At 42.2% G+C, this 24,488-nt stretch overlaps 1 protein-coding gene across 2 annotated transcripts in view; it reads right to left on the bottom strand.

Annotated features, from left to right (window-relative positions):
• The window catches only part of SLC7A1 (solute carrier family 7 member 1), a 42,579-nt gene extending 19,984 nt beyond the window's left edge, over positions 1-22,595 (bottom strand). Inside the window, exon 1 of one of the 2 annotated variants that reach the window (XM_077298278.1) lies at positions 22,321-22,595. In XM_077298278.1, the coding sequence (XP_077154393.1) occupies positions 22,321-22,464 (144 nt within the window). In that variant the 5' untranslated portion in view covers positions 22,465-22,595. Of the gene's footprint in view, positions 1-22,072; positions 22,259-22,320 lie in introns of those variants that run through there. The other variant, XM_077298279.1, reaches the window with a different exon arrangement.
• Positions 22,596-24,488: the final 1,893 nt, after the last annotated feature.

Below are 24,488 nucleotides of genomic sequence, written 5' to 3'. Positions count from 1 at the left end.
AATCAGCAAGGCGATTATTAAAGTTTGCACTAAGTTGAAAATTGCCCTTTTTCGGTCATTAAGTGGTTTTGCGGATTTTTAGCTGGAAAAGTCACATGTGTTGCAACAGAATGTGCCAAAGTAGATGGCGTGCAGTACAGGAGAGGACTGAAGTAGAGCTGCGACAAATTTAGTGACTTTTTTTTTTCTAAAAAGCCACATTGATGTAAAAAAAAAAAAAAAAAAAATCGGAACACCAAACCACAAAAGACAAGTTTAAAAAAAAGACGCAAAACATTTGATGAAATTTGTCAAAATTCAAAAAGTCTCTAATTAAGAGGTATTCACTCCAAAAAGCTGATGGAAATGCAGTAATAATTCGGGCCCTATGTGTATTCCTTGAGAAACATTGGGGCTGATTCATTAAGACTAGTATTACCCGCACCTGTCTTACCAAAGGGCTCGCTGTAGTATGAAGCGCTGAATTCATTAAGAGGCCCATGCCTAAGTACATGTGGGGGTTGTCTGGTAGCTAGGGAATCCCCACATGTAATCAAGCTGGCTAACAGATGTAAATCATTCAGCTGCGGCAAGAAAAACAAAATCTCCGAGCACTAAAATAATACTCGGAGAACCCCCGAGCATGCTCGAGAAATCTCGAGTAACGAGTATATTCGCTCATCATCACTAGTCACAACCTGTTCCGGCTCCTTCTCAGCTTGACCCCATTTTGGCTGAGCTGCTTCCAATTGGCATGAAAATTTCAAAATTCACCAAAATTTGGTGCCAAATTTTGTGACTTTTAAAAAGTGATTTTGGTCAGTTATTTGGCGTCAGAGTCAAGCCCATTGTGTCTAGCGGAAAATACATCTGCAATACAGTGCTGTATGAGATGCCATACGCCAGCCCTTTGAGTACCTATGGTTCAGTAGCATATGTGCATGTGTTCAACTCCAGGTATTAGGTTTTATTAAGAAGACACCAGAGAATCTCAAAATATCCCATAAACAGTTTACTGTCAGCAATTTTCTGTTTCGCAGACTCTGCTGGACTCTCAGGTTATCAGAACATATTAGCAAGCAATAAAAATGATTGAAAATATTGATTTTCTGGAGGGTTTACTGGAAGACTGCAGCTATAAGTGCACTGAGATTTTTGAAGAAGAAACTCTTCAAAGTCTCCTCAAAAACTCAAAATTCCTTAAAACCTTGGGAACCTGGTTTCCGGTCCAAAACCGTAGGTTAGGTGCACACTGAATCTATTTTCCTAAGTCTCCTTCAGCAGTTTAAAGGAGTTATCTGGGACCATTAAAAAAAAATTGTTTTAACAATGTGCCTAAGAACTAACATGCAGATGGTTGCTAACTATCTGCCTGTTGTGCCCAGCACAGATAGATCAAGGACCAGTCCTGCCGTCTATTCCCTTCCGCTCTGCTCTGTTGACGGGGCGTGACTGCTGATGTCATGCTGATTGTCAGCAGGTTCCCCACTGCCTAACTGTGGGGTACTGGCTGTCAATCAGCATGACGCCGGAAGTCATACTCCATTAACAGAGCAGCCTGGAAAAAGAAGAGCTGCTTTGTTGATGTGTAGCAGCTGATTCACCGGCAGGAGCAGTTGGTGACCGCCAGGTACAACTGGATAGTTTGCTTTTTTTTTTTTTTTAATCTATAGGCCTACAAACTAAGTCCTCAACAACCTCTTAAAAGGCTATTTTGAGCCTGAAGAAATTATATATATATATATATATATATATATATATATATATATATATATATATATATATATATACTGTAAAGCTTGGGTCCGACACCTGAGTCTGAGCAGGTAGGGATCCGGTCCCCTGTTCTGGCAATTGGTAGGGATTTCAGTGGTTGGATCTTCATAGACCTAGTATTTTTTACATACTGAGCTAAGGTTGATAAATACTTCAGATTGGAAGACACGGCACTGTTCTGGATCCATTTCATGCTGGATCTCCGAGTTTCTCCACTGATTTTTACTGGGTTCCATTGTTTTGTTTTTTCCAACTCTCCATATTGCTTCTGCCAATCAAAGTGATGGAAATGTTGTCGGAAGCTCTGAATGAAATCACAGACAGCAGTGGGAACCACACAGGATTTCAATGCTTTCCATCTCTAACCCAAAATTAATGCACACTATGGGGGTTTCTACATTTATTTCACCATTCAAAGCCTGATTAATCCAGATCATGACCTGTGCTTCATAAAATATAGAAAAGTAAGAAAATTAAGACAGTAGGCCGTAAATTACATCCTGCCACTGCCTATATAAGCGATAGCATATTAATGCATGTATGACACTATAAGTAAAATCTCTTTTCACCATCTATAATTGCATTGAAAAATGGTCTCCTTTCAAAGAAGACAACTGCTATGTAGGGGTATAACTATAGTGGGTGCAGAGGTTGCTGGAGCCTAGAGGGTCGAAAAGGTCCCTTTGACCTGACCTATTTAAAGAGAAAAACACTATTAATTGATCCATGATTGTCGAGGGCCCTGTTTGAGACATTCTGCATTAGATCCTAAGAGCTTCTAGTTACGCTACTGCCGGTATGCAAAGTATATTATTATTTTTTATTATTATAGCACCATTTATTCCATGGCGCTTTACATGTGAGGGGTATACATAATAAAAACAAGTACAATAATCTTGAACAATGCAAGTCACAACTGGTACAGGAGGAGAGAGGACCCTGCCCGCGAGGGCTCACAATCTACGAGAAGGCTCACAAAAACCGGTCACAAAACATCGGGTTTAGACAAAGGGATGATCTTCTCAGAGTGGCGGTCTGCTGAGGACGCTTCTCTGTGAGCTGTTGGCAGGACAGGGTCTTTACTCTGCTGAGTTCACGGATATACACAAATAACTCTGCTCGTGTTACGCTCGGATTACTATTTCCTCCTGTCACTTCCTCTTTCTTTGCAGCTATCGTGGCTCGGAATTTACAGGTCAATCATGAATGGGATGACTCTGAGGGATATTACTATTGTAACACGATATCTGCAAAGGAATCCATTCTAAGATGCATTGTTTAGAGCCCAGAATCTCAGCCTGTGGAAGCGGGAGCCTCAGGGGGGTACATGCCATAACTTTAGGAGGTGCTGGCACAGCAGTACAAGGTAGTTCATGCGTGTTCTTCACTAATCTACTCATATATTACTCCACCCTCCAAATCCGTACATAGAACACACATAGTAAATGCTACCTGCCGGCTGTATGTCATGCCTGACGTCAGAGAATGTAAACCAGAGGCACAAATCTTACTCAAGTCGACAAGTTAAGCCGCATCACTACTCTAATGCTGCTAATGTTAATCTGCCAATTGGCAGAAGATAACAAAAACTGCGCAGCTTTGGCATCGATCATGTAGACATATGGGGGTCATAGATTTAGTATGTGATTTTTTTTATCGCCATAATCAAAGGTGTCTATAAACTCAGAAATTATTCACACTCGATATATATTACACACAGTGTGGTCCTATTTGAGCATGTGGAAGCTCTACCATCATGATAGTTGGTTCCTTAAAGGGGCTGTCCCATGAACAAAGTACATTTTATTTCATAGATTTGTAATAATAAGAAGTTTCACAATTGAATGTTTTTTAAAAAAATGTTCCTGTGCGGAGATAATCTTATAAATGTCTCCCTGCTGTGTACTGTGTAATGGCTGTGTCTGACCATACAGAACTGCTGCAGTTCATGGTCGGCAGGCACATACTACAGCTCCTGGCCAGAAATGAGTATACAGATGACACAGTGGAGATAACACATTTCCTTTTCTGTTTTATCACAGGAGTGTTTCTCCGGCTTCAGCAGTCCTGTGAGCTCATCATAAAATCATGTCACTGCCACATAGGAGCTCCATAGGCTGTCACTGTCTTGATTTATGATGAGCTGGTGAGAGCTGGAGACATTGCAGAAACTCTCACTCCTGTGATAGCTCAAACTTTGAAATGTGTTACATTGGAAAGCAACAGTTGTGAGCCCCTGTAGTTTTATCCGTATACTCACTTATCATAATTCACTTATGCTTCCCCTCGGGCAGAAGCTGTATGTGCTGGCCATGAACTTGAGCAGCTCTGTATGGTATGACACAGCAAATAACAATATACAGTGAAGGCACATTTATAAGATCATCTCAGCACCGAACATTTTTTTTAACACATCCAGTTATGGAACTTATTATTTTTCTAAAAATCTATTAATTAAACTGCATTTTGTTCCGGGGGGAGTCCCTTTAAGCTCTGACTGCTCCTTAAAAGGAAGCCATCATCAGAAAATGATGTATTGCTTTAATCAGGATTTTGAATTAAATATATTTTTAAATTTTTTGGACAATTTTGTTTTCCTCTCACAATCTTTACTAACAATTATAAAAGAAAAATAGAAATCTTGCCATTTTCACACAGATTACTTTCCAGCGTGATGGAGCTCCATGACACAATTCAAAAGTGATAAAGATGTGACGCGGTGAACAAAATATTGAAATTTTTTGGTCCATGGCAGGAAACTCCTCAGACCTCAATCCAAATGAAAACCTGTGGTGAGTCCTCAAAGGCGGGGGACAAACAAAAATACAGAGATTGTGATAACGCCAAGAATGACTGGTAATCTCTCAGGATTTGTCGCAGAAGCTAATATCCAAGATTCCAGGGCGAAGGGCAGAAGACTGGAGAAATAAGGGGTCAACCCTGTAAATATTGAATCTTAACATAAACTTGAAGTATTTGTCAAGGAAAGTTTGGAAACTTATGAAATTCCGATCCTTCAGTAACTTTTGAAATATCGGAATAAAGGATCTAAAAAAAACAGCAAAGCAACAAACTCTGAAAACCAAAATTTGTATTACTGGCAAAAACTTTTGGCCATGACTGAAAACTACACAAAGCTTGCCAAAAATTTGCACTGAGCCGAATAACCTCTGAACGTGGAAACACCCTAAAACTTCTCACTTTTCATTAATTCGACCTGGCGTCTCCATTCTATTATCTCTAGCACAGGGCATGTGAGATACTATAAGAGAACAGCGGAGCGCTGCTAGAGGAGTTTTAAATATTTTTTCTAGTCCTCCCACCATCGGAGGCATGTAGACGACCAACAAAACTAATATTTTCCTTCATGTTGTTCTTTAAGCAACTATAATAATGTCATGCTGTTTTAATGGATGATTTCCACATATAAAAATATTTGCAGTTTTTTTCTGAAATATTATGTGTTCCAGTCGCATCCCAGGGTGGAATTTTACAGCTTACCAAAGTAATTAGACGGCGACCAAGGCCGCCAAGCGCACAGATGGGAGTATCTGCTCCAGCCTTGTCTAAACAATTCATCAACTTTACAGTAGAGATGGCATACAGCAAGAAACGGGAGATCAAATCTTAATATTAATGTCAACAGAGCGAACAATTCAAGAGAAATCGGAACATGTTTACACACAGACAATACAGAACACTACTTTGGGAACTGGGCACTATCTACATGAGACGTAAGTGGATATCTATATTTACTAAGATATTATTTGTGTAAAACATTATTACCAAAAAATCTATTGCAGCCTACACACAAGGGAAATTCATCTAATTCAGCATAAATTGGATAATACACATGCCAGATCATCCCTGCCCCTATAACACTTTCACCTCCAAACCCCACAAATAGCATTTCAAAATAAGTTCTTTTTTTTTTTTTCTAGGCCAGTGTTCAGTTAGATGTGTGTGGTCCACATGTCCATTAAACCCAAAATGGCTGTGAGAAGGAATGGCTTTTTAGGCAGGTTCTGTCCATATGGCGGGAATCTGTAGCCCAACAAAGGATGGACAATAGTCTCTTCTATCAGATCTTCTACACAAAGGGTAGCCCACAGGGCAGAGCGGGGGTGAAAAAAGGTGCAATGGAGAACTATGAAAGCGATGTTCTTGCTGCTTGAACCAGACACGGTTTCCATCTTTACAAACATGTAATGGAAGCATGAGCCAGGACGGAAGTGACCAGTCAAAGTGGTATGTACATGGTTGTTTTCAGGGAACCAGTCTCACGATTCGTGCTGCCCAGACCAGAAAAGTTCACTTTAAATGCCAAAACCAGTACCGGCCTTTAAACTGACGTAAAGTGGGCGTTTTAAACCCACCAATTAATGGGTTGGGACATCCTGACTCTACCCTGAAAGATGATGTCCAGTTAAAAAAGGATCAGCCAGGAGGCGTCAGTCACCAGTTTACTCTACTCATCCCAAACAGGAGCCATGCATACTAGACATGAGCAGAGACAGAATTGTGTGGGAGGTTTGGAGACAAAAATGTTGAGAATTTCGACAACTGTAATGTTTATGGACTCGAAGAAATCACTTTCAAGCCTGACATACCATAATGAAGGAGGTGGGCAGAGACCTTTGACCAGGTTGGTTAGTAACAGATCCCATCCCACCCTTGTAGTAGAGCAAGAAGTTCTTCACAACCCTGAGGCCTCATAGCGTCTGGGAATTTGGGTAAATAGAAAGTTATAGGTAGAAAAATATCCTGTTTGTAGATTTACACAAAGGGAGTCTATCAGCAGAAAATGACTGTTCAAACCAAGATGGGCACTTGGTGGACCATGACATTGTCAAACAGTTTAGTGCACCTTCCCAACTACTTGTTTCCACTCTATCTCCATCTCCCTCTTTCTTTTGACAGTTCTAACTTTACAGAAACCATTGAAGGATGTAGATAAATGGAAAACAAGTTCAGTGCTGCTTCCCACCTTCTTGTTTGAGCTGTCAAACAAGAAAGAGGGGAATGGAGATAGCTGGAAAACAAGTAAGTGGCAAGGTGCACTGAATGGTTTGGCAATGCCATGGTGCATTGAGAAGTCATCTATAAAGTAATATATCACAATCAGTTTGTGGATAATACAGTCAGACATGTAATAATCTGAGCATATGGCACACATTTCTGTGGATTATCATCTATTGACACACAATCGTAATGAGGTTTTTCTAACAGGACATGGGAGAAAAATTTAAAAACCACCAAAAGTTTATACTCCTATCAATGACTAATATTTTACAAATCTCTGGAAAAATGGTTTCCTAGAGGTTCTGCTGCTTCGAGGAAACCTCTCTTTTTGTACTTCATACACGTGACCCCAGAGTCCTTGGAAATGTCTCGTGTGATGATCCTCTGCTCATGCCAAGAATTTGTCTTTTTTTTAAAAGACAAAGACGTTTTGTCCGGAATGAACGGGTTGACCGTGCAGAGAACTGTAGCAGATTCTTCTAAATGTTATGATTACAGAGAGTCCTAAAAATCAGGTATAACATAGAAAAATGACAGTAACTCATGTACAATAGTATGTGGTGTGGCGTGATATGTTGTATCTGGTCTGAAACTAAATCAAACCAGAACTACTTTGCACCAAACTAGTGTGAAACCTCCACCCCCGGACTTGGCTGGGCTCATTGTTCTGTATTTTTACCCCTGTATCTTCCGCCTTTGAATGTAAGTTAGTATGTGTTATAGAAACTGTCCACATTAAAAATAAGGAACTTTTTATAGACACATTAAGCTACATATCTTATACCCTGCTGAGCTATAGCCTGCATCATGCTTCAGAGCTGAATTCACAATTCTGTAGACTGTTAATAGCCTATGTTAGAGCACCAACTCGCAGTTTCTAAAATAGGCTATTAACAACCAACAGAATTATGAATTCAGCTCTGAAGTGTAAGTCCTTGTTATGACTCTCATAGACTTACATTGAGCAGTTCAGTGCCCCATTTGTTTTCCGTCTATCTGCACCCCCTTCAGGGCTCCTGTAAAGAGGAGGGCAGAGATCGATGGAAACAAGTAAATGGGAAGGTGCACTGAACCGTGTCACCACGCCAAGGGTGCACTGAGAGCTTGGTTTGAACAGTCATTTTGCGCTGACAGACTGGTTCACTTATGGCGAGTGCACATTGCAGTCCGCTGTGCCATTGCCTAGGAAGTAATAACAGATGACCAATATCTGGTACACATCTTCAGGTTTCAGAATCTTTCCTCACTTTAGTCCAGACACTACTCCTATATGGGTGAGAATAAAGGTGGAGAACCTAATCTTACACTAACATTAGTCTTAATACTCAAAGCTACTTTATTCTTATCCTTGGACACTTTTACCGTTCCATTGAAGGAGGTGTAAGCCATCAGGGCATTCATCCCATTCATCCACCCGCCATGGATGAGGGTACGTCACCTCTATGTAGCTCACCAAGATACACCCCAGCATCTACCCTACCTTTCCTCCATTTATGTGCTGCTCCCTTCATTGCCCCACAGCTCTTCTGGTCCATCAGGCCATAGATGGCCTTCATGGAGCAATTACCCACAGACACCATCAGCCATATAACCATCGGTTTCTAATGTTGGTCACGCTGGTCATTAGTATTCCCATTTCTCTCTACAGGATTTATGACACCTCCATGTTTAGCACCTGAACCGGTCACACAAGGCACCAACCCGTTCACTGCTAGGACTCAGCTCCCACCACGCTTGTGTTACCAGATCGGATGTCACAAGAACCACTAGCACTAATCACAGATTAACCGGTTGTAACCCGTATTTAGCACAGACGCCATCCTGGCGCGGGGTATCCTCACTATGTAAACATCCGTGAGGGAACAACTGACCTTATTAGCAGATTATAGGCTTAATAAGTCATATGTCATGGCCGGCGTCATGTGTATGAATCCCGAAAGCTGCTGCTGCCGCATGAAATAGCTACGAGGCCGAAGGCTCATAATAAGCACTGATTACTGGGCTCCATACATTATGGAAATTAATATGTCCATCGAACATCTAAAATATGATCATTGAAATTCATTGCCGAGATTTCTTGTAAATCCTAAATCTACAGTTAATGGCTCATAACATGCGGAGAGGAAATAATGGCTAAAGCATAGGTTTACCTGCAAAGAAAATACAGAACTACTTCACAGCCAAGGGATTTTTACTTCCTAAAGAGGACCTGTCACTTGCTATAAAAAAAAAAATAAAAAAAAATGATTCTGGGGTAAATGCCCCTGTTCTCCTGAAACTGGCATTGTTTTTCTTTTATTCTTATGCCTCTCCAATGCCGAGATATGGCCCCCTTATGCCTGTATGCAAATCTAGTGTTTTTAGCCAAGTGGGCGTGGTCATCAACTCTTCTCTGTTAGAGTCTTTATGATCACCATCAGTTACTGTAGATTACAAAAAATTATATTTACATACAGGAAAGAGGTGGCCATATCTAAGGAATAGAGAAGTGCAGGAACAAAAAACAAACAGCAGATTAAGGAAAACTGCCTCATTTAGAATAGGTATTAACAGCCTTAAAGAAACCAATGACCGATTGCACAGTCATGCAGAAAGAAGCCATTCCTATAACCGTGACCTCTGCAGGGAAATACTGTGTTATATGTATTATTACATGGTAGCCATTATAAATGAATTTTTGACCCTAAACAATACATGGATGGGCCAGGTCCACTAAAGTTAGAGTTTCTATAATGTGATGTCCATACACCTTAATAGAAGTTAGGGTTCTCCTGGAGAGGAGGATTAGCCATGCCACATGCCAAGGTGAACATAATGACTAGGATGGAGGGCACATGGAATAGCAAGCATTTGTACAACAGACTATGCTAGAGGCAGACACAAAAAGCAGGACACCCCAGAAGCCACGGAACAAGGAGGGCCAATGAAGAGAAAAATGGTAGGTCCAAAACAGAATTTAGATGTAGGTTGTAGAAGATTGCAGCATAATGTGAACAGGCTCTAATGACAGTTCGTAATGCTTACAGTAATTGATGGGTTAACCCGTAGTGCTCAGAAGAATGGAAGTTGTAGAAATCAGAGGATACTGAGGAGATGATAGCAACAAAAGAAACTTAATGGTGGCAAACTCCAAACAGCAGGTGGACACAGTCTCAATACTCAGACATTGGGGTGTGTCATGAAGGTCCTTAAAAAGCCTTGGGAGATTATGTCACTGAAGAAGATCGGACCACTTGCAAGACCCAACGTGGAGTAAAAAAAAGAGTGGCGTCTATAGGGATAGGGAGAGAAGCCTTGGTCCAGGAGATGAGACAAGTGTGTAACAACAGATTTATAGAAAGAGGTTGTTGAGATAACAGCCCCTTCATGGCTTGTGCTGGCAGTCACAGTTACACCACGTTCTGACTTTCATGGTCCATATCGGCTGTAGGTCTCCTGACCCAAACTCCACAGCACCATATATGTCTATCAGCCTATTGAGTTCGGGTCAGGAGACCTGCAGCCAATCTGTATTTTGTGGTCCATACCACGACTGTAAATTTCGGATTTATGAAACTAGCCTTACATTTAGTCTTGGATTAACAGTAAATATTCTTCTTTTAGTACATACTGTAGACCACACACAACATTTTGTCATTATATATGGCAGTGATGTCACCGGTCCGGGTATTTCATACCGGATTTCATCATTTCCATTGCGTTGAAGCCAGGACAAACATTCCTCAGCTGTGACCAATGAGATCAACGCAACAATCTTTCCGAATCCCACGTAAATGTTCCTGGAGGGATCAATATCTCTTATCTTATGTGACGTGTTCATGGCAAACCAAACACTCCTCATTCACAGAATGGTTGCGAGACAAAATGAAGTCTCTGGGGGGGTGCACGGGGGGGGTCCTTGCTTCCACTAAACTGATGTAAAACTTGAACCATCAGCCCTAACATTTGTGGTTTTGTAGCATCTATCAAAGCACAGGTTGGGGACCATAGTAGTATGGAATGGCAAGGAGGGAGTAGAGCTGTACATGGCACATGCGTAGAGCCGCGATGGTGGCCACTGGGCCAGGCACAACTATGAATTATTACAGGCACTAAGGTTGTATCGTCCAGCAGGACAATGATATAAAGGCACTAAAGTTACTAATTACTGAGATTTATACTAAGATGGGAGATGCACTGAGCTGCAGGGAGATGATGCAATATAAGGAAATACTTCATCAGCAGAAGGACATAAGATACACAAGAATTCAGTCTCCGACAAACAAGAAAACCATTCATTCACCGGCCAATTATTGCTCTATTCCACCTCCCGCCAATCATTAGTTCCCACAGAACCAGCTGTATTCCAAACCACAATGTGTTCTGCAATGTGGGACCCACTGGGACGGGACACAGTTTGCTCTTCTAGACTTTCGCATGATTTACTTGGACAACTTATTGAGTTAAATTGGGGAAAAGTGTAACCTTTCATTTCTCTTTCAATGGCGCCACAAGGAATCAAAATAGCCACAGATTAATGATAACTGCTCAGTGTTGGTCCCCATATTGAGACATTCAGTGATCAATTTATCATACAGAAGTTAGGGAAATCCAGCTGTTTTTTTGGATTAAAACAAAAAAATGAAAACATTGATATAAAATAGGAAATTCCCAGTACTGAAAAAATATGAGCTTAAACAATAATAATAATAATAATGGATTTGGATTAAGCTCATATTTTTTTTCAACACTGGGAATGTCCTGTTTTATATCAATATACAATAAAGTTTATGCATTTTTTTTTTTATAAAAAAAATGTCTGGACTTCCCTACCTTCTATTTGATTGCTGCCTCTCTGGCAGGAGTGTTTTTATTACCCGAGCCAAGGATCGCTGACAACTACAACCTAGGTGAGCCGGATTACTTCTTTTTTTGTATCAGTCTATCATACTTGGACCCTTGTAACTAAAAGGAACATTCCAAAGCCTTTAATCGCTCAATAATGCAAATATACTACTGATCGGGGGTGAATTCAAATTTTTTAACGACAGGTTCCCTACTTGGCTCACTAAGATATGAGTGCAGAGCGCATAGCTACCCAACATTGGCAATAGCACTTTTAGGACAGATTAGCTGAGCCTGGTTCTGCCCTCGATCCCACTTGGAAATGACCATTTGTGGAACCATAAAGTTACGTAAAGCAGTTTTCAAAGCTAATGAGCTAATGTTACATGCCATGTAAATGTAACACCCCAGGTAACCGGTTGTTACAGTGATGTTGCCTTCCTTTCGGGGAGGGTAATATCATGTTTGGAGGCAAGGAGGATTCCCTTTACCAGGTAACGCACCTACATACAACACATTCTGAATCCAGGCCAGAAGGGGGAGCTCTGAACCCGGATTCAGGGGAGCTTCCCCAGCATTAAGTATTCTGGTCTGGAGGAGGAGTTAGAGCAGTTTGGAGCAGACAGTGGAGGAGAGAGGAGTGAGAGCAGAGAGTGGGGCCGTGCAGCCACGAGTGTGCTGCAGCTCCAGGAAAGGGAGATAACCTGAAGGGTTGAATTGTAGTGAGCATCTGAGGAAAGAAGCACAGGAGAAGGAAAAGGGCTTAGAGGGGAACTGTGACCGGGCACCCTCTGAGCCGAAGCACAGGAACCGGGCACCGGGAGCCCGAGGCTGTGTTGTACTCCAGGTCGCACGGCAGAACCAGAGGGCATAGGACTTTATGTAATTTGCCCGCACCCACACCCGAAGGTGCAGCAGGACACTAAGAGCCTGGGTCATGATAGAGACCCTATAAAAAGGCTCACAATGCCCACCCTACAGGTAACTGTCCCAGGACAGGAGAGAGAGGACTTTGTCAAGGAGCCACAGGCAGCAAGGACCTCGCAAACTAGCATGAGTAGGAAGGATTACGGACCTCACCTGGGAGAGGGATCACCTTTGCCTCCAGGCTGGCCGGACCATACCATCACCTGTTCCCAGTACCCTGGACTGTGGCCTGCTACCACCAGTAAATCAAGTAAAGACGTTACAACTCTGTGTACTCCATTTATTTGCCGGCATACACCATCCTTGCCCAGCACACCGGGAGCCCTTTGCCATCTTTGCTGCAGTAACATCACCCCAGAGGACCCCTTTAAGCAGCATCGGTCCCCTCTGACCGAGAACCACAGGAGGCCTCACGAACACAAACTTTATCACAACTCCCCTAAAGGACCTTTTCCCTTTTACTTGGGCGCCCAGGGCCACGGACCGGGTCGCAGCCACCGTGACATCCCCTTTATGTGCGACCGGACCCGGTACCGAGTATCCCCACTGCCCTGGCAGGTGACTCATAAAGAGCCGTCCGGGCCCCCTAGACCCTATTACTGACCTATGACACATCAGCATTACGGTAATTTCTAGGACACTAATTTCCAGCACATGTATCTGTCCATATTCACCAGTGTTCCCTACAGCAAGATTAAGAAGGACACTGCCTATTTACATGTACTAAGGATTATTTCATGTTACAGGTCCCTTACAATTCCTACTAAACAGCACTTAAGAATCAATACCCTGTAGTAAGTTTATACTCCGTACCGTACGGTCTTGGGGTAGGAACAAACTCTGGCGGGTGTGAACACAGCTGTGAATATCCCAGATACTCAAACAACCCGCTATCTCAGTGATTAGAATTACTGGCCAACAATCATTAATGGAGAAAATAACAACTAAATATGACTGAGGCAGTGGAAAAAAAGCGTAAGGAAAGCCTCATGGCAGGTACAGGTTCTCCTTATGGAAATCCAGCTAGTTGTAGGCAATGCTTCCTGGGAAAAAGTATACAAATTAGTTCCCCACCAACAGGGAAGAACACTATCTAATGCCATCGGTAGCTAGCCTGTAAACCCATGTCTAGCATATTACAGAACCTTCAAAAAATAACTAGTGAAAACAGTCAGAGACAGCCATCTGTAGACAGTACTGTTTCTGAGTTTTTGCTCCTCATCAGTACAGGACAAGCTTTTGGTTCATTCAATATACCTATAAAACATCTTAATGAAACTATTTTTTGTTTTGTACATAAAAGAATAGTCGGTTTCTGCTGATACAATCTACCTCCCAACCAGAGATGAAATAGGCTAAAGCCTGTGGTTTAATGCCTCCAGGAATATATAAAAAGGTATCGTTTGCAAAGGTATACTACATGCCCCTATTTATCTAGATCAGAATGCAGTGAAAAGCACTTTTTTGCCTAAAATAAAGTGTTTATTTATGGTACATGCAGATGGCTGACTGGTGGTTATGAGGATTCTCTTGTGTGCTGGGACTCCGTGCTGCGAGAGGGAGGATAGAGCTTCTCCATTGGAATAGTTTGCTGATCATTTTGTAAAGGGACATTGAAATAAAATCAATGCATGCACTTAAAGGCACATGATTTGCATTGATACACCAGAATCTCTAAAATAATAGCATGTACAGTATTGGTATTTTAATTCATTGATAAGTACATAACTGCGATTCAGGAAGCAAAATAACAAAATACATTATACTTTAGGCTATAAAAATTCCAAAGAGGAACAATATTTTGGCCAACAGGCAGCAAGAATAATGGACTGTTCTTCTATGGAAGCACCTATTGGACTATGTCCACGTCTGAGCTAATCCTATCCGCTATCCCATGCACCCAATCTAATACAAATATCACAATGTCAAGGTATACTGAGCTTCTGAAGCGCTGATCAACGGGCGCATTGTTCAATTTGGGCATGCAATAGACTGGCCAAACAGAATAAGACCGGACCAGATTACCGCTCTCAGAGATTATTCACATGGGCGGAGAGCATGGCACAAAATCAAATGCTGCTTTTTGGCTGTGCGGTTTGTTTGGTAATTCTAGAGGGGACAAAACATTTTATGTAGGAAAAGTTGGTCTAATTTTCTGATATACTTTGTGCTTCATTTTTGCTATTTTTAAGGCCTCATTCCACCAGTCACAACAACAGGAGTCTTGATTGAATGGATCTGATACAAACTGCTGCGCCATTCAATGTATAGAAAACTGAGATGGCCACGTACAGTCTAGTCCTTCATTAGTTATTAGTGATGAGCGAATATACTCGTTACTCGAGATTTCCCGACCATGCTCGGGGGTCCTCCGAGTATTTTTTAGTGCTCGGAGATTTAGTTTTTTTCGCCCCAGCTGGATGATTTACAGCTACTAGCCAGCTTGATTACATGTGGGGATTCCCTAGCAACCAGGCAACCCCAACATGTACTTATGCTGGCTAACATGTAAATTATTCAGCTGCGGCGATGAAAACTAAATCTCCGAGCGCTAAAAAATACTGGGAGGACACCTGAGCGTGCTCGAGAAATCTCGAGTAACGAGTATATTCGCTCCTCACTATTAGTTATCCCATATATTATTGAAGCAACAAGACAGCACATATTTACATACAATAAGCCCAGTATGGATACAATTCCACATACAGTGGATATAAAAAGTTTACAGCCCCCTGCTAAAATGCTAGATTTGATTATCATGTAAAAATAAATCATACCAAGAAGATTCAGAACTTTTTCCAACTTTACTGTTACCCATAATATGTATAAATTAGCTGAAAAATAAACTGAAATCTTTTTGGCAAACATACAAATAAAGAACAAAAATAATGTGGATGCATAAATATGCACACCCTTAAACTAGTACTTTGCTGAAGTACCCTTTGAATTTTTGACTGTGTTCAGTCTTTTTGGGTAGGAGTCTATCAGCATGGCACATTTAGAATTGTCAATCTTTATCCACTCTGACTTCCAGTAGTGCTCCAAATCTGTCCAATTGCAATGGCATCTCCTGTGTACAGCGTCCTCTTCAGGCCACCCTAGAGAGCTTCAAGTAGATTCAGGTCAGGTCTCTGGTTGAGCCATTCCAAAATGTTGCTCCTCTTCCACTGAAACCATCCTTTTGTTGATTTGTAGGTATGCTTAGTGTCATTGTTGTGCTAACAGCTGAAATTCATCTTCAGCTTCTTAGCAGAGGCCTGAAGATTTTCTTTCAAAATTACCATTATTTTGAGCTGTTCATAATTTCCTCTACCTTTACTAAAGCCCCAGTTCCGTTTGCCGAAAATCAGACCCAAACCATAATGCTGCCTCCAACATGCTTCACTGAGGGTATGGTATTCTTTTGGTGATGGGCAATGTTTTTTTGCCAAACATACCTTTTGGAATTATGGCCAGAAAGCTCAGCCTTGGTCTCATACAACCATAACACATTTTCCTACATGCTTTTGGCAGACGATGTAGATTTTGAAAAAACATAGGTGGGCAGTGCTGTTTTTTCTTTGTAAGAGAAGGCTTCCATCTTGCTACTCTACTACATAGGCCAAACATATAAGAATACAGGAGATTGCTGCCACATGCATTATATAACCAGCACTTGCTAGAAACTCCTGCAGCTCCTTCAATGTTGCTGTACACCTCTAGACAGCCTCCTGGACCAATTTTCTTCTTGTCTTTTCATCAGGTTTTTGGGGATATCCAGTTCTAGGTAATGTCAGTGTTGTGCCAAATTTAAGCCACTTCTTGATGACCGTCTTCACTGTGTTCCATGGTATATCTAATGCCTCGGAAATTTTAGTACCCTTCTGCTGACTGATAACTTTCAATAATGAGATCCCTTTGCTGTGTTGTAAGCTGTTTATGGACCTTTTGATGTAAATTAGCAATTATTTCAAATTATTAAGAAGGTGTTCACAGTTATGTAACAACATTATTTTAGCTTTGTTATATTTATTTTTATTTACCACCCTCAAATTTATTTCATTTCGTTTCTCGATTAATTTTTACGGATTATGAGTGACGTTAAAGGTGGAAAAAGATCTGGAATTATTCTTCTTGGCATAATTTTTTACATGAAAAAAACTGGCATTTTAAAAGGGGTGTGTAGAGTTTATATCCTATGGCATCACTGCTTTGGGACAGGTAAATAATAATCACTATTTAACGTGTACAGTTTACCCTAACACCATTATACTGTAGTTTACAAACACGGTTACTGGAATAGGTCAACAGTACAACAACAGACACTCCTCACATCTAAGCTTGGAGAGATTTCTGAAAGAGGATTATAGTACAACTCCCATTATAGAGAAGACACTGTTTGGAATGCAAAAATCACTAAAACAAGCGCTGTGTACACACCAAACAAGCCAGGAATGCCGGGGATGCAGGCCCACAACCTGCAGAAGTAGGGGTGTAATACTAGATGTGTGTATGACCTTCAGTACTCACTTCATGGAATACGCTTATGAATTATAATTCACCATTCATAGAGTTGTTTATAGACAAGTTGGTACTTTCCATTAATATGGAATTGTTTTAGTTAGTCTCAATGCTGCTGTTCTGGATCTCGCAATGTTTTTTTTCCCTTCACTTCTCCATTCCTGAGATTTGGTCCCCTATTCTCTGCATGTAAATCTAGTTTTGTACGTCAACGGGGGCATGATCCCAAACTCTTCTCTATGGGAGCCTCTGTGAGGATCATGCCCTAGTTGGCTACTTAAAAGACATAATTTACTTATAGAGAAGGGACCGTATCTCAGGAATGGAGAAACGCAGAAAATAAAAGGAAAAAAAAAAATGGAATTCACTCCAAAAAGAATTACAATCCATCCATGATAGACATTACTGTGTATGAGGAGCTTTAGACTGATCTCATTTTTGAGAAAACTAGCAGATTTGCAGCAGAAAAAAAATGTGTTGTCATCAAAACTCCAACAAAAAGCCAGATTCATTGGATAGGGGAGACCGTAATTGTCTTATTGCTGGGGGTCTGACCATTGTGACCCCTACCGCTCCTAACGACGGCAATTCTGAAGAGCCCCGGCTGCACGGAGCGGAGGCCGATTCCGCTTACCGCCTCTACATTCATTCTAATAAGAAGTGGGCTCGGCACTTCCCGGCATTCCCATTAAGAACGAATGGAGCGGTAGAGCACATGATCGACCTTCGCTCCATTAGCCCTTGCACTTGGGATCGGTCAGACCCTCAGTGACCAGAAAAGTATCCCTTGCCTTCTGGATAGAGTATAACTTTTAAGCTTGAGAACGCCCCTTTAATTCTGACAGCAGTATATCCCTAATAGACATACAGGTCACCTCAATGTGGACAGTCTACCCCTTAAGTTTTGCATCTAAGAAATATCTTAATTTTCAAAATTAAAAATTTGGAAGATTGTTGGTGGATACAATGCATTGTTTGTGGGCGGCTAAATCTATCGTTAGACGATAAATCCCGGCTAGACTATTAAATCTGTTGAGTGCCCACAAGCTTTCTGTTTATAGTAAGCAAATCTCCAAGGTGAACAAATAGCATCACATTGACACAACATAGCCGCCCCGCCACCGTCACTAGGAGGGTGACCTTACATGTCCTCTCTGGGGTCAAGTTCTTACAATAGAAGCTACACACATAGGAAACGCTCCTATAGCTGGCGAGTCAGAAACACAAGGAAATATAATCCCTGGCATCAATATTGTAAATTAAAATATGGAGATTAATGCGTTTCATAATTCTGCTTATTACAGTTACATAACCATTTGGCATAATTATTCATGCACGCTGCAATTTCATCACAATCGTAGCTACTAATAAGATGACAACACGTCTGGACCTTCTCTCCTCCTACAAGTCAGTGTAAACTGTTAGCGCACAAATCACACGTGACAAAACAAAAATGACCCTTTGCTGGGCAGATTTCTATCAAGGATTGCAGAAGGGTTAAATGATGCCACCAGGTATGTTTGGCAGCGACTACGGGGCAACGTGACCCAGGAGGGAATGACGAGCGTGCACAAGAGAACACAGTGACTCCAGCACCAGCTGGGCACCACCGAAATAATCCGTGTCATATCCCCTTCTCTTTTTGATATATTCTTTTAATCTTGCTATTTTATTCAGCCCTCGGTATTATGGGAATAATTTTTTGTGGTTAAACATAGTAGAGGTTGTCAAATACCCTGTGCTACCTGGCACAGACGCGTGGGGTGATGCAGGTCGCACGGTGACGCACGCACGACTTTAATTTTCCATTCAAAGTTCCAGTCGGTAGAAACCTTTCAAGTCGCTCATGTTACACGACTCCGCTCATCTCAACAATCGGGGACAGAAACATTTACTGCAGAAGGAGCACCGTCCAGGTCAGAGTGTATAACGATGAGGCTGAAGATACCGGGACATGCCATATTCTTCAGGATCGGAATCAGCCCTCGATTATCGAGGACTTCTATCAGATGTTCCTGCAACTTCCAACCACTAAACTTTCAGAGGTGAAATCCGTGTAGATAGGTTTCACTCAGGTTTTCTTTTAAAGGACAGGCAGCAGATAGAGTCGGTGTATGAACGAACATGACATTTTTGGTAGGACCTCAACTAAGAAGAAAAATCCACAAGTGCTACAAGGGGCTCCTGCGGCATATTCACGGCGGAGTTCAGCCCTGGTAAATTGAATAGGGCGGACTTCTGCAATGAAAATCTCCAGAATTTCACTGTATATCAATTTTGACATGGGAATAGTCCACAATCTAGGGATGAGATTTGGAAAATCTTATGCACTTGCGCCTGTTTTGGATTATACCTGCACAAATCCACAGGTAAAATGTACAGCGATTCTGTATTACCAGTTACTACAGCATTCAGGATATATCTAATGCAGATACCAAACAGGGGCCTGTACAATGATACTGACTCAACATTAATTCTCCTCAGACCTGGTCGCAGCATTAGAAGTGTCCCAGGGTATTATGTTCTGTGAATTCATAGGGTGACTTTTCTCAATGAGGAGAGTGACATGCCAGTAAAAGGAGAATTTTAGGCCATTTAATGCTCCTCTGGGAAATTAAATATGCAAATTTCCTCTTCAGAGAGGAAGAGGACTATAACGCTAATGCCACCTATTAGGGCGCTGTCAGATGGCCCGCGCCGCGATCAGACCACAATGCACGGACTGGCAGCGGCTCTACTCGCCCGAGTGTGACCGCTGCAGAGAAATATATGAAGCTGTAATCAATGTCTGATCGGCAACATCTCCGCCAATCAGGTATTTTTAGCGCCAGGTGGGAGTGATATTGATTTTTAAGTGGGGGCAGATGTGCAGTACCAGCCGCGGCCACTATCAGTAGATGGAGCAGCTCAGTAACTGAGTCACTGTCCTCACTGAGACCAGCTGATACATGGGGGTGCCGGGTGACACAACCCTAACGATCAGAAATTGATCCCAAGGATAGGTCATCAATGTAAGGGTATGTTTCCACGTTCAGGAAACGCTGCGTTTTTGACGCTGCGTTTTTCCGCAGCGTCCAGATGTTACAGCATAGTGGAGGGGATTTCATGAAATCCCAACTCCACTATGCGTTAAAAAACGCATGCGTTTTTGCCGCGAAAACGCATGCGCGGTGCGTTTTTTCAAAACACAGCATGTTGCTACAATGAGCAAAACACGCAGGTACACCGCAGGTGACCTGCCAGTGACCTCAGGTGCAGTTTTGGTCAGGATTTTACTTGCATAAAATCCTGACCAAAGCCTGAAGCAAAACTGAACGTGGACACATACCCTTAAAGTAATGGACAGCCAGTTTAAGTGATATAGCAAAGCTCATTAAAGGGCCAGCACTGAGTTTTGGGATTCCTACTATTAATAGTTAAAAACAAACCAAGAATTTTTTTTTTACATGGGATTCTAGACAGCAACAAGAACCAGAAAAACAAGGATCCCTAAAATATAACTTTTAATCCATAAAGTTAAAAACAATTATTCCAAATTTGAAGACATTAATACACATAGGTTACCATAGGGAAAGTAAACAATTTATATGTGAACTATCAGGCCCTGTCGATCCCCTAATACTGGTCCCTGCCGGACTGGGGAGGAACCTCTACAGTCAGGCAGGGACCAGTATTTAGACAGGGCCTGATAGTTCACATATAAATTGTTTACTTTCCCTATGGTAACCTATGTGTATTAATGTCTTCAAATTTGGAATAATTGTTTTTAACTTTATGGATTAAAAGTTATATTTTAGGGATCCTTGTTTTTCTGGTTCTTGCTACTTTTAATAGTTGGCTCTGCAGTTCTTGTCCTCTTCCTCCCTGAAAATGCAATTTGCACTGTGAATCCAAAACAGACTTCAGGAACAGCAGTTCGGGTTTATGTGCTTAGTGGTATGTCCATGAAACCTAATAATCAAGCCTGAACTGATGATTTATTTAGTGTCCCCACATCAGTAGCCATGTGTTCCAGTGAAAGTCCTTGTAATTGGGAGATTATAGAAAACATGAGAACTGATGAAGGTGTCCCCTGCCAGTCATGGTGGTCTCAGCACAGGGACCGCACTGATGATTGATACCGAAGATGAAGAAATGACATAATAGTAGCACTAATAATAAGTCACCAAACAGAGCCCCAATAATAATAATACAAGTTACATCATATGATGGAGCTTCAGCAATCCATTCAGCAGAACCTAGGGTTTGGGCTTTTCTACAACTTGTCCCCGGATTCCCCACATCTCCTGTAATCATAGAACTAATATAACGAGGACAACGTGCTGCTCCCCACTCCATAAACGGAAATGTAGTGGGAGCCGTGACGTGGGGAGGTGGAGCTGCAGATGACAGGGGAGCTATGGCCGGACCAAGAGCCTACACATCCATACCTGTGTACAGAAATCTCCTGGAAGCCCCGAACATCACCACGTAGTCCTTACACCTACAGGGGCACAGGTGGTCTGAGGCTGGAAATACATGAAGAGCAGCCCGACAGATCACACAGCCATACTGGAGGGGGAAGGGCGGGCAGGAACCACCATAAATATTGCATCATGCTGCAATGTGCGGGAAGGAGCAGGATCCAGCGCGAAGATCTCCAGGGGTGACACAGGAAGCGATGGATGGGCGATAGACCCTGGGAGCTGTGTGCCAGGAATTCTACACACCTATGTGTGATACTTTATCGCCGGCATCCAGGCTGCCATGTGCTCAGAAGCCGGTAGGACGCATAGAATGGAGCCGGCATATCTGGGAGATCAGGGGAGAGGAGCCGGGAGAGGGACAGATACATTGTATCCCCAACGTTCTATGGCATCCCGACACGTGACACGAGGAAAAGATACATTTTAGCCCAACGTTCTATGACACGTGACCCGCTGTAGATACATTGTGTCACCGACGTTCTATTGAGGCTCCATTGTATCCGCTCCCGTTGTCAGGGGAAGAATATCCGCAGCGTGTATCGTCTCAGTGTGTACAGAGGTATAAGGCCGGTACTCACTCAGTAGATGCCGGAGCTGGGCACTGGGGTGGGCACGGTCTGGGGTGGGCACGGTCTGGGGTGGGTGTCCGTCCTCCTCCTCACACACAAGCTCTCTGTGTAGTAATAGTGAGGCAGCAGCGTGCTGGATGTTGCCGGCTCTCGCCACTCCTCGCCTGTGTTACATCAGCCACCCCACACCCCTCCTTCCCTCCTCCTCCTCCTCCTTGTGTTCTTGGCTGCTGAGACCCGTCCCTACAGATACATACAGGGGTGGTACAGCTGAGCCCAGGGTTATGCGGAGGGTGGTCCATGCCCCCTTTTCCTGCAGAGGTCACACTGACCATTAAGCATTCTGGATATACTATTACAGTCATGGTCAAGGTCTGGGTGTGTGACGTGGTTCCATACATCCGGGTCCTCAGGGAACAGAGGTGACTCACAAGTGTGACTGGTACAGACCGGAATGGTGAGAATAGACCTGTGCTGTGGGATCAGAGGAGGACCCCATTAGACTGGATACCATATAGGTCATGTGCGAATCCCTCCACAGATGACTTTATTATATGCACATACCAGTAAAACTGCGACCTCCGCACCAGGCCCACCAGCTCATGCGGCCCATAGCAGACGCATGGTCTGTCGCTATGGGCGTTTATGCCCCTGTCCTTCAATTACACGTACTAAACGCCTGTAATATTAAAAATAATTTTATTTATATAGCAACATCTTCTGCAGCACTTTACAGTTAAGAAAGGCCATACACAGACACAGGCTCGGACTGGCCCACAGGGTAACAGGGGAATCCCCCGGTGGGCCCCTGTGCAGATCTGGGCCCCCAACCCCACTGTATGGGCAGTACTTTCCATAATTCACTCTGTAGATAAAAAAGCATCAGCTCATCATTCATTTACCAAACTACCCAGTTTATTATTATAGGGAGATATAGGTAAATTTGTGAATGAAGGTAGTATAATATTTGCATGCAGGTGAAAAGTGGCCCCCCAAAGTCAGTGTTACTGGTAGGTCCTTGTCACCCCAGTCCGACACTGCAGACAATAAAGATATCCCAAAGTATCGCATAATTCATTAGTTACAGGGGGAGCCCGGACCCTGCTCACAAGCTACAATCTATGAGGAAATAGGGGGGACACAAAAGGTAAATGGTAAAAAGCGCTGGTATTGAATGGTCCTTTAGGGTTAGATTTAGTTTCCACTTAATGGGTCATGCAGATTTTTTTTTTTGTTTCTTTTTACCTTATTTTACCTTCTGAAATGCCAGTGGGAAATTGACAAGGTAATTAATCCTATAGTTAGTATATGGCCGGAGACACACTGGTGCGAGATACGGCCGAGTCTCGCCGGTTAAAAGCAAGCTGTGGCACCTGCACTCCGGAGCGGAGCGTGCAGCTGCATAGCAATACATGGAGCTGCACAGCTCCGCTCCGGAGTGCCGGTGCCACAGCTTGCTTTTAACCAGCGAGACTCGGCCGTATCTCGCACCAGTGTGTCTCCGGCCTATCAGTTGTTGTGCCTGGTTTCAGAGCCAGATCAGAAACACAGCATGTTATGATTTGGCTGTTGTCGATGGACCAATGAAGAACTTTAGATTAATTTTGTCCTGCTCTGTCATAAAAAACAAGCAGATCTGCACCAAAATCCTCTTCAAAAACAGCTTCCAAAACTCTCTATTTCTTTCTATGGGAAATCCAATTTGCTGATGAGTTTTTTTGTGTTATTTTATTTCCTAATACTACAATCCCATGATGAGGTTGTGTTGAATTTTTTATGTTGAAGATTTTCTGCATTTTTTTTATATAAAATTCATTACTTTCGTTTTTTTATTTAATTTTTAAGTGTGTTTTTATTGTGTTTTAGAAGCTGTGGTTTTTTTTTTTTTGTCTTCTTGGTTTCTCAACTTTTAAATAAAGCTGCTCTGTTTTTTATATTTATGGCATCTGGCTTTGACAAAACTGATGAAATTCCGCAAGTGAAACCCACTAAACATGCATGTGCATTTTTGATATGTTGATTTTCAGCAAGTCTATAGGAAAAATCTGCTCATAAAACTCAGTGTACCCGCAAAGGAAACTTACGTGCTGTGGATCTGAAACAGATCGCGGGTCAATTTACACTGAGTAAAAACAAAGTGCAGAGGGCACGAGATTTCTATAGGTCCCATCCACTTTTCTGGAACTGTTGCGTTTTAGACGTAGCGAAAATACCCATCATCAAAAACTCATTGTGGCCAAACAGCCTAAAAAGGTTTTGAAAAGCACTCGCTGGAAAAAATAAAGTAAAAAAGCTTGTCACTTTTTTTGAAGCAAGAGGAGAATCTCCTCCAAACAATAAAATGTTAAATCAACATTCTGTAAAACAAAAGAAACTTTCAAAACATCTTGAAAATTGCTTCAAGATAAACCGCAGTAAATTAAAT

This window comes from Ranitomeya variabilis, chromosome 3 (assembly GCF_051348905.1).
Source record: "Ranitomeya variabilis isolate aRanVar5 chromosome 3, aRanVar5.hap1, whole genome shotgun sequence".
NCBI lineage: Eukaryota > Metazoa > Chordata > Amphibia > Anura > Dendrobatidae > Ranitomeya > Ranitomeya variabilis.
Note: the sequence above shows the minus strand (reverse complement) of the source record. Positions and strands in the feature narration are given on the sequence as shown.